Here is an 11,977-nt window from a genome sequence, read left to right on the forward strand (position 1 = left end):
ATCTTAAGGACACCATCCAGAAAGCAGACAATTTCATTTCTGCTTGAATTTCTGCATTTAAACATGTTACTATATTACAGTGTGGTTAAGTGTCATGGTGTGAGAGCACCAATTAGGGATAGTTAACCTGGTCAGGAAGCATAAGGAGGGTCTGGAAACCCTGGACGGTTGAGCTGAGCCTTATGGCATGACTGGTAGATTGCCACATGTACCAGGAAGGAGTTCTAGGTTATTAGAAAGGAAGCAGCCTGAGCCAAAGTGTTGGTACCTGCCATCCTGAAAAGGCTAGATTTTATTCTGTAGAAGGTAGCATGTACTCCAGAACTTTTAAAGTTGGGAAATGTTTTTAATTTTAAAAACATGTTTTTTTTAGAACAGTAACTGGTAGAAGTAATGTTCATGAGTCTGATTCCCAGGGAAAAAAGTGCAGAATAAAATAAGGGGTTGAAGTGGAACCCCAGTGCTAGAAATAGAAGAAAGAAGTCAGAAAGATAATGAAGACTTCTGGTCAATACAGAACTAGAAAATGAAAGAGTACTGTCATTTATAGATTCTAAGAGATAAAACTTAAGAGTTTTATGGATGATGATCAAGTAGAATTCAGATCTGAATGATGAAGTAAATTTCTGTTGTATGAAATAAATAGCCTGATAAAAGTAAATTAACTTTTGAAGCAGTGGTTACTAGCTTATGGGCTACAGACCTTCCATGGAGGAGTGGGTAATAAAATTATTGCAGGGAATCATAGAATCTTTATGTTTACCAAGGATGATCTTATCTTTAATAATGGTTCTTTGTGTCTTATCAGTAGGAGAGAAAAGGGTGGAGTTGAGAGCTGCTGGATCTGTAAGAGGGCCTTGCTGGGATCTGTCTTGACTGTGCTCTTAGCCCAAACTGGTTCATCATTACATTAGGGACAAAAAGGTTGACAATTGCTGGTCTTTAGGTTGAATAAATAATGGTTTGTACACAAGAATAAATTGATAAATGCATGTAAGTACATACAAATTTACTTAAGTGCATTACAGAATTTATAGTTTTCTTATAATCATTTTCTAACTGGATGCCTAAAGAATCACCACTACTAAAGGAAAGGTCTTTGGAATTTGTTTACCTTTAGAAATTAGTTCTCATATGTTAAGAGGTTTGTGAGTATTTTAGAGGACCCAAAATATGTAATTAAGCTTTACTTTCTAATGTGACCTTAGTACTTTTAAGCATTGAGGTTTCTCGATTCTTTTAGGTTTATGTGTGGATCTATGACCCAGTTCACTTTAAAACATTTGTCATGGGATTAATTCTTGGTAAGTAGCAGGATGTAAGTAGCTTTAAAGTACAACCTAAAATTTACAAAACAAAATGTAGACACCGTAAAGGAAAATATTTCTGAATTTAACATAAAATATTTATTATTTAAAAAAATATACTTTAAAGTCAGAAGATAAATGATAAACTAAGGAAAATATTAACAACACATTAAAACAAAGATCTTTAAGAGTTTAACAACCTGGTAGAAAAGTGGTAAAGGTAGCTCACAGATAAAGAATGCAATGACTAGTCATTATAAATGTCACTGAATCACACTAATAATAAATACAAATTAAAGCAACAATTATTAAGAGGATTACAAAGTTTCACAGTGAAGGTCTTAGAAAAAAGTCAATACACTCCAACAATTGATGGGTATGCCCATTGTTTTAGTTTTTATGGAGGACTGTTTGGCAATATCCTTCAATTTTTAAATGCATATACACTGACCCAGCAATTCTACTTCTAGAAATTTATCCCATGGCTGTTCTCATACGGTTATTACAAAGTGTGTGCATTGACACATGATCTATTTTAATTCACATCCTTCTGACTATATTTAAAAGGTAATGAAGCAAATATCTTTCAAATTTTAAATGCCTGTACCTTTTGACATAATAATTCCACTACAGGGAACGTATCCTATGCTGTAATCACAATTGCACAAATGTACATGTACAAGAGTATTTGCACTATCATCTGTTTTCAGGATAAAACTAGAAGCAATTCAAATCCCTCGATAAGAAAATGGTGAAATAAATTACAGTGCAGCTACACAATAGAACACCATGCATCTTTTAAAGAATTAGGGTGTACTGATGGAAAGATACCTAGAATAGAGTAAATGAGAAAAGAAAGTTGCAAAAGAGTAAGAATAGAATAAGCTCATTTATTTAGAAAACAAAATTCTTTGTAGCTAGTTTTAATTATATATAGGCAGTCTTTGGGAATACAAATAAGTTTAACAGTAGTTAACCTGTAGGGATTGGAGCAAGAATTGGATAAAGATTTAATCTTTACTATACTTTTTGATTTGTTTTTGAGTTGGGTTTTTAACATGGGTATGTATTCCTGTAAGTTCAGGGCAGGGATGGGGAAAGAATGATTTAACAAATAAAAAAAAATAGATAGTAGTTAAAATAAGCTTTTTCAATATGATATCATAAGATCCCATTCAAAATAACTCTTTTATAATAGAGTTGAAACTCAATTAAACCCAACCCAAATAGCTGATAGCTATTAATTACTTAAACTGTACTAGTTACTTTGCTGAATATTTTACATACAATGTTTCATTTTATCCTACAACACCCTTTAAAAAATAGGAAACAGGTACTTACTAAATATAACAAAACAGCCTCAAAAGGGTTAAGTAACTTGCCCAGGGTTACTTAGCTTATAAGTTGATAGAGCTAGAATTTGAATCCTGGTTTTATTCTAAAGACCTAATAACCAGGCTTCTAATTTCTTGTAATTCTTTCACACGGCCACACTTTAAAATGCAAAAAAACTGGAGAAGCTTGTATACAATTTCTCTAATTACCAAAAAAACATCTGTAGCCGAATCACCCAGGGAACTTTTTCAGTCTGTGGATGTCAGAACTCTACCCCAGAATCAGAATTTCCAGATAGGGTCTTTGGAATAATTTTTTTGTTAGGTTTGTTGTTTTGTTGCTTCTTTAAGCTCTACCACTCATTAGATATATTAATATTAAAAAATAAGGTAGACATAGCTTAAAAACAGCAGTAGGTGGTTATTTAAGGTGCTAACATTCTAGACAGCACTTTTTTCTAGTTAGATGTAATTTATACTAGAACAGCATAAAATGTTAGGTTGAACAATATGAAATTGCTTATAATTTACCATTTTTTACCTGTAGAAATAGCAGTTTTATGTTTTAATAAGTTTATGTTTTATAGTTTTCGCCCCCTAGGAATATGTTCACTGTTATTGCAAACAAGCATTTAAATTTTTATTTTGAAAGTATCAATGTAACTTTGTTATTTTTTTGTTCCAGTGATTGCAGTGATAGCAGCCACCTTGTTCCCTCTTTGGCCAGCAGAAATGAGAGTAGGTGTTTATTACCTCAGTGTGGGCGCAGGCTGTTTTGTAGCCAGTATTCTTCTCCTTGCTGTTGGTAAGTATTATTAGTAAAACTGACCTCAGTAATGTAGGTACTGAGCACTTGGACTATTATCTGGAGCTCCAGTAAAGCTTAAGCAAAATTAATGTAGGTAAATAAAGAAGTATATGGTCCTATTTTCCCTGTCAAATTCCAAAATGAACTCAGACTGATTAGATTTGGTCTAATGCAAAGAAAAAGCACTTCATATTACTTTTTTAAATTAATTTTTTATTATGTTTGATTGACAGATCATAATTGTATACATTCATGGGGTACAATGTGATGTTTTGGTATATGTGTACAATGTAGAATTATTAAATCAAGCTAATTGATATATCTATCACCTAACTTACCTATCATTTTTATGTTGAGACATTTAAAATTTACTCTTAGCTATTTTTAAATATACCATACATTATTATATCTTAATCTGCAAATAGATGTGGTTTAAAAATTAGCTACAAAGGACTTTAATACTTTTGCAGTGGTTGATCATTTATTAGACAATATTTTCAATAAAACATTTTTATGTTTTGACTTAAGGCAAATGTAACACTAAATATGCAAATTTTATGCATGTATTAAATTAATGGTTCTAAACAATAGATTTGCCATTTTGGGGAAAATCAGTGATTGCACTCAGGTAACAATAAATTCTAGATACATTAAGGAATTAAATGTTTTAAAAATCAAACAGGAAAACATAAGTGAATGAGTATTTTTAAATTTCTGGATGATTGGGGTCTTTCATAGCTAAAAAGCATTGTAAAAATAACAAAAAAGGCTAATAGATCTGAATCATATTGAAGTTTAAAAAAACCTTTTCATGTCAAATGGACCAGATTCAAAACAAACAACAAACTGACAGGACAGGCAGAAGATTAAAATTCCCATTTACTCATACCAATTGATAAGAGGACCCAAATATTAAATGGAAAAGGACGTGAACACCCTTTCATCCTTTAATAGAGGGAATAAAAAACAAATAACAAATATATGAAAATGCTCATCACTAGTAATAAAACAATAAAACAAGATGAGCTAATTTTTTTGCCTATTAGTAAGGTTTTTTTTAAATAAAAAACTATACACATTTATCCACATACAGCAAGGAAGACTTTTTTGAAAATGGTAATATTCAAACATCAGGGAAGATTTGACTGGAAGGAAATACACCCAAATGTGATAGTTGTGATTTTAATTTTCTTATTTACACTCGTCTATATTTTTCCACAGCAGGCATGTTACTTAGTCAGCAATAGAACCAACAAATATTATTTTACTTAAAATCCTAGTCTTTGAAGATTTTTACATATAGATTGAGCAGCTCTGATTTTTCACCTTCAGAAAGATACATGAATTTTTCTCAGCTTGTCCAAAGTGATCTAGTGATTTTTTAATTATATAGAATTCCTTGATCCATCTAGAATTTATGTTGGCATATGGTATGAAGTTCTGATTAGTCCCCAAATGACAAACCAACTTTTCCACCAAGACAATAGGAATAGTTCTTCGTAAAAGAAAACAACAGCACCCACATTGTTAACCTAATATTTGTTATTAAAAGACAAAATTTGACTAAGTTTATATGAACTGTGTACATTACTCCTACCACTCTAAGCAATTTCCTTTTGTATATCCCTTCACACTGGCCATCCATGGACCCAGGACCTCATCCAGTATCTTCCTTCAATCCATCACTTTTATGGCCCTTCTATTTTCTCTGTGATCTTTGACTCTCAGTGAGGCCTTCTCCACTCACCTTTCATTTTTTTATTCCTCTAGCTTAATCACTTTGAGAAAATCCACTCCTGCTTCTGCATGTTATACAAGAACATTTGTAAGCCAAGAAATAATATTTAAGCCTTTTAAGCAGATAAATAGTGTTAATGTAATCCTGCATCTAGAAGGAGAAAAGCTATAAGCTTTGATCTGACATTAGGTATAATAAAATTGATGCCTTAAGGCTCTCATATCTCTGAAATTTAGAAGCTCTTTGAAAACTTTCAGCAGAGGTTTCGCTCCACTGTGTAGAATTTGTTCCACTTGCTTATCTTTTAATTAAACCAGTATTCATAATAATTTATGGTTATTATACTGTTTTGCTCTTTAAAAAGCTTTCTTCAGTAGTATTTTTTATAACTTTTCATTTTAAATATGCTGTGGATTTAAATATGCATTATGTATCATGAATTAAGCCAGGATACAAACCCAACATTTTATGTTGATTCTGTTAGAAAATGTAATTCCAAATATACTTTTCAATAGTTTTGATTTGTAGCCCACTTATAAATTGGATATTTCTTTTGTTTTATCCTAAGAAGTATTATATGTTGATCAGAATTATATTTGGTGTTACTTTGAATATGCATTGTTAATATTGCCACTTAAAGTAAGTCTGGCAATTTTTTAAAACGTGTCAATTTTAATATAGGAACAGTTTGACAGTATGTGTCACAGTTTTTTCATCATTCTTCCCTTTTTGCTCCCGGTAATCTAATGCCACATAGAGAAAAACTGTAAAGCATGTTAGAATTCTGCTATGCCCAGTTTATATGTGGTAAGAAATTGGTTTTTTTTGTGCCATTTCTATATTGCTTTTTCTTAGATTTGATAAAAGATTTCATGTTATGAACCATCTGTCTTACAGCTCTATGAAAGCTATCATAGCATCATAATTGTATTGGGAGAGAGAAAAAAATGTGCAGCCTCCTTAAAAGTTCATTATCTTCTTTATCAGTAGAATTTATTCTTAAATCATAATCTCAAACATATTTACCTTTTCTCTTTGTATCACAAAAGATTGTAATGTATACAGGACTCTTTCAGAATATTTATATTATTGTGAAAATAAAAATAGCTATTTTCAAGGCATCTGTATAACCTCTTACTTTTATTTATCCAAAGCAAAATAATGGGAGAAGCATAGATGAGCTTTTTTCAGTCTTTATACAAGAGTATTTCTAAAAGTTCAGGAAAAATAGAATTAAAAGGTAATATGAATTTATGAAAACAGTGATAATTGTCTGTAAAGAAAACAAAACCAAAAATCCTGTTACAATTGGCTAGTCTATAACATTCAGATAATCATTATGACGTTTTGTAAAAAAGGAATAATCACTCAGCTCTATATTGTTAAATTAAGAAAAAAATCATATAAAATAGTGGGGTTTGTGATGACTCATTACCACAAATTTTAAAATTTAAATTTCATTTCCGACAGTTTTGTCATAATGTATTATTCTGAAAGAGTAAGCTCATAAACCTTAGGTGTTCAAGCGATCTTGCTTTCATTAGCATTGTATTATTTCCTAATATTGAGAGGATTGATCCTTAAAAAAGCAAAAATTATATAATTTACCTAATTAATAAAACAAAAAGGATTAGAAGATGGAACTTTCTAATACTGGGATTCTTTATCCATGGCTGACCCATCCTTTAGGCAGAGTAGGCACATGCCTCAGACTCATGCATGATACATTTAGGGGCCAACAGAAATATTTTCATTTTCATTTCTTTTAAAATCAATAAGTAGTAGCATACATACATGTATATATGAGGGATCTTTTAAAAGTTCATGTAAAGATTCAGATCTCTTTTAATTCTATTTTTCCACAAGCTTTTCAAAGTACCCTCATACTAGTAAACTTATGCAGTATTGTATGTGCATTTATACCAGTACAGTTATAAATATATATATATATAGTATAAAATATAGTTTTTAGTATTTCTTTATGGAAGAAGTGCCCTACAAAGGCGAAAGTACTACAGCCTAGGAAAGTCATGATGCAGCCCTGCTTTTTTCTTTTTAAAGGCTTCTTTCTTAAGATATCCTTCTTCCCCTATTCATCTTTTTCTTTTCTTACACCATGATTTTATGAATACTTAAACTTCCAACTGACTGCTATGTTTATTGAAGTATAAACATCACAAAGTGCATAAATCTTAAGTGTATAGCCATGAAACAGCACCTAGATGAATAAAAACACAGAAGTAATTTTTTGAGAGTGGCATTATAGCATTGTGCCCTCAAGTTGAGAGCAGAGTGCTCTGCCTGTAGAATACTGTGATAGCTGCTAAACTAGTCAGGATTTAAGTATTCATATTTAAGGAGCATGAAATGTGTAAATAATAAAACTAAATGTTTTCCCAGCTTTTTAACAATATTCCCTGCTATCAGGGTCAATGTGTAAATTACTCAATTGGAGAAATTTTTCTCCCCACAGCTCGTTGCATTCTATTTCTCATCATTTGGCTTATAACTGGAGGAAGGCACCACTTTTGGTTCTTGCCAAATCTGACTGCTGATGTGGGCTTCATTGACTCCTTCAGGCCTCTGTACACACATGAATACAAAGGACCAAAAGCAGACTTAAAGAAAGATGAGAAATCTGAAACCAAAAAGCAGCAGAAGTCCGACAGTGAGGAAAAGTCAGACAGTGAGAAAAAGGAAGACGACGAGGGAAAAGTAGGACCAGGAAATCATGGGACAGAAGGCTCAGGTGGAGAACGGCATTCAGACACAGACAGTGACAGGAGGGAAGACGACCGATCCCAACACAGTAGTGGAAATGGGAATGATTTTGAAATGATCACAAAAGAGGAACTGGAACAGCAAACAGATGGGGATTGTGAAGAAGAAGAAGAAGAAGACAATGATGAAGAAACACCTAAATCTTCACATGAAAAATCATAATCTGACTAATTTGGGGACTGAATAAGTACAAGAGGTTGCGGTTGGATTTTCTATGTTGGCCAATCATCATAATGTACACATGGCATTTGTAGCATTCTTTAAATCTATTTACTGAAATGTATTTGATATCCAAGCAATTATATTCAGTTCTTCATTTTATAGAATACTGGTACTATTATTGGTACAGTTTAAAGCCATTGATAAGTTTTATCCGTTTGATAATTTTACAGTAAATAGGTCCCATTCATTTTGATAGTTATCAAAGATGCACTTTACACAATGACATCTAGATTAACGGCATTTTTGATAATTTTATGGCTTTTTACTTTTAGACTAATCAAAATAACTTTGAAAGGAATAAGGAAACTCCAGTATTTCAGATTTTGTGTAGTTATGTAGCCATTTCACAGTTTCTTTAAGATGAAATTCTTAAACTCATTGTTCTTGATAGTTACTTTTGTTTTTCCTTGTAAAATTATACCAGGAAATTTCTTTTAAGATTCTGAGTTAGCAGGGTTCAAAAGCATTTTGTGGAAACAAGCCAACTAGTAACAATGCAGCAACACTTTTAGTTTAGCTACAAATTCTCCTTTTCCAACTTAGGAAATCCAAACTGATTTGTACATCTGATTTACAGGAAAATGGTCATCTCCAACAGAGAAAGTAAACAGCGTTGGTTGGAAGGCAATGGCTCTTTCTTCTTCCCCATTTCCTTGTCATAACGTTAAGTGTATTCTGTACATAATTTACAAATAAAACGAACATTTTATTTTAATTGTTACTTATTATTTAGACATTTCTCAACACTTAAATTTGTAAAATTAAGACCATGTAAGGGTATGTTTTCAGAGAAATGATGGAAGTTTCAATAACCCACAGAACATCTGTGATCTTTCTACAGCAGCTTCAGTTTTGTGCCAACATTCCATGTATTTGAATATAAGTAAAAACTGATCCTTATTAAATAAGAGCAGACTTAAAGTAGCTGTTTGTACGCCTTAATATTCATTTTGATTTATTTTAAATCTTCACATTCAGAAATGGGTTGCCATATTAGACCAGGAGACACTGCTGTGGAAGATAATTTACTGTTCTAAAATATCAATTTAAAATAAAGACTATAAAAGAAAACGTAAGAGATACATTGGACTCTGCTTTGAACTAGTTCTGCAGTTTGATTTTATGTCTTGTATACCTTAGTTACACATCTTTTGGAAAAATCTTGTTATAAGCATAATCATTCCTTGGAGTTATACTCTTATAGACTGATAATGAATATTAAATGATTTTCCTTCAGTCACAGTGAGAGCATTTTGCTTTGCAGTTGAAATAGGTGGTGTATATAGATCTTTTTCTTTTTTTTAAGGCTGTTTCCCACTCATCTAAGTGTTTGACTAAAGATGTTCAATTTTTCTCATAGTGAAAAAACACATTTCTGTATATTGACATATTTTATTAAACATGGCTTGATTGCTTCTTTGTAGTATTCCCTGTAAGTGGACAGATACGTGGCTGTTTGATGTTAATGCAACTTTATCAAGGCTGCATTATCATTTTAAGAGTTTCCTCCTAGCAAATATTCATTGATTTAAGTGCCTGGGTATTCTCCCCTCAAATTTGTAGAGCTCTACTGCTTTATGTCTACAGTAAGGTTATGTGTTGTTATAGCTTCTTAGCTACTTAATCACCCGTAACATTAATAGCTATTTTGGGATATGAAAAGAGGTATTTTTCAAAAATAAAAATGTAGTTAACCTTTACTACTGTGGTAATACCCAGGCACTCAATATTTATTCCAAAGTTCTTTATAATATGTATACTGTGTCTAAAAGACATTTGGAGCATGTTAGACAGGAAAGTTAGCTTTTTACTGAAGTGTGGTGTACTCCTGCAGAATGTTAGTAAAAATTTTTATAAATATTTTGTGATCCCTGGGGGGAAATGTCATTCTTACTATGGTTAGGAAGTGAGTGAGAAATTTCAGTTCAGTGTCTATGTTACTATTCAAGGTTGTGTACTCTAAACAAAGATAAAAATCAAAAGACTGTCTACTACAGTCCCCGGAAGAATAGATGGATGTCTTTGTTGGCTAACATTTAATATTCTTGTGCCAGAGCATGGAGAATTGTTCATAATAGCTAATAGAATGGTGATTTTTTTAAAAAATAAAGAACTTCAGATTTGCTGTGCCACTGTAAGTAGAAGCATAAATCTTTTGGATAATGTAGGCTTTATTGTAGAGTAGGTATAAATTGGCCTAACTAAGCAGAATTGAATTAACCAGAGGCTAAGTCCAGATAGTAAGAATAGTGCATATGTGATTGTTCTTAAAGTCAGTGTATTAAATAGGGTGTTTTTCCTTTTCCCTCCCACTGAATTTATTTTATTTTATTTATTTATTGGCAGCTAGCTGGTACAGGGATTGAACCCTGGACCTTGGTATTATCAGCACCATGCTCTAACCAACTGAGCTAACAGGCCAGCCCCGAATTCTTTAATTTTCAAATTATAAAGCCTTCTAGACAACTGATTGAAATAATTTACGTTTAGTTGAGTAGTATTCCAAAAGTAATATATGTTAATATATCACATTACAGTTATACAGTGGTGATGAATTTTGGTGTTTTCCCCCCTCTTTCTGGTTTTACATCATGAGTACCAATTAGCTGCTTACTAGAAAAATCATGTATCTTTCGTAAATTGAATTTTTAAAATCTTTATTGTTAACTGGAAAATAGCAATTACGGTTGATTCTCATTATTCAAAGTAGTTATTTTCTATAAAGTCACTGCAAACACTGAATTAGCAAATGCTGAACCATTGCTCCTAGGAGAAATGCAGAACTGCGTTTCCGCAAGCCTTTGCTGACAACGTTTTCATTAACCCATTAATACGTAAACTTGTTTTAGGCGTATTTCTGTTTTAAAGACACAGTATTTACTATATATATTATTGATTGATTAACATTGAACTAACTAACAGCACAATAACTCATGCCCGAATTAAGCTTATCTTAAACATTTTTCTCCATAAGGGACGTCACAGCCTTTTTGCACATAAGAACACTAGACAGCACTTCAGCACTGTGCTTGCTGGCCATCTTAAACAGTGAAATCACCAACAAAAAGCACAAAAATCTAAAACACGTGGCATTAAATAGAGCAAAAAGGACTTGTTTTACAGTATGAGAGCTGGAACAAGAAGGCCTTGTTCAACCTCAGCCAAGAATATGTGCATTGGGCAAGTCAAATATTTCACTGCTCTGCACATGGCTGCAAAAGCACTGCAAAAATTTTAGATTAGGTAAATTCACAAATACAGAATCCACAAATAATGAGGATTGACTGTACTTAACTATAAAGCTGTGACGTTTATCTAACCTGATCTACAGAATAGAATTTATTGCTGAATGCTCCAGCATTTGAGTAATTTTAAATATCCATTCTGTCTGAAAGTAAATAGTTCCTAATTGTTGTGTAGTAGATAATTTGCTTTTACTGTTTCAGCAATATTTCAGATCTTTGTTCATTCATTCAGTAAGACTGAGCACTTACCATGTACCAGAATTTTACTAGGCACAGTCATGAATAAAAATGCAATTCTGCCCTCCTGGACTGACAAATAGTGTGATAAGTGTTATGGCAGCAATTTGCAGATGTGCTGGATATTTATTTACCTCTCCAGTTCCATTCTGCTCTCTGCCCCATGAGGTTGACGTGAATGGACCACAACAAGGGGCTTCTATGCCTTCTGGCTTCTGGGTGGGTTTGGCCAAGGAGTGTCCTGGCCAGAGATCTGAAGACTGTCAGGGTATCTGTTCTCTTGGCTCTTCCCCCAGGGGGCGCTG

At 32.5% G+C, this 11,977-nt stretch overlaps 1 protein-coding gene across 1 annotated transcript in view; it reads left to right on the forward strand.

The window, feature by feature from the left end:
- Window positions 1-9,284, forward strand: part of SEC62 (SEC62 homolog, preprotein translocation factor) — a 31,108-nt gene extending 21,824 nt beyond the window's left edge. Inside the window, exons 6-8 of the mRNA XM_063101653.1 lie at window positions 1,244-1,304; window positions 3,327-3,446; window positions 7,661-9,284. Of these exons, the coding sequence (XP_062957723.1) occupies window positions 1,244-1,304; window positions 3,327-3,446; window positions 7,661-8,130 (651 nt within the window). The 3' untranslated portion in view covers window positions 8,131-9,284. The remainder of the gene's footprint in view (window positions 1-1,243; window positions 1,305-3,326; window positions 3,447-7,660) is intronic.
- The last annotated feature ends 2,693 nt before the right edge of the window (window positions 9,285-11,977 follow it).

The sequence above is a fragment of the Cynocephalus volans genome, chromosome 1 (genome assembly GCF_027409185.1).
Source record: "Cynocephalus volans isolate mCynVol1 chromosome 1, mCynVol1.pri, whole genome shotgun sequence".
Taxonomy (NCBI): Eukaryota; Metazoa; Chordata; class Mammalia; order Dermoptera; family Cynocephalidae; genus Cynocephalus; species Cynocephalus volans.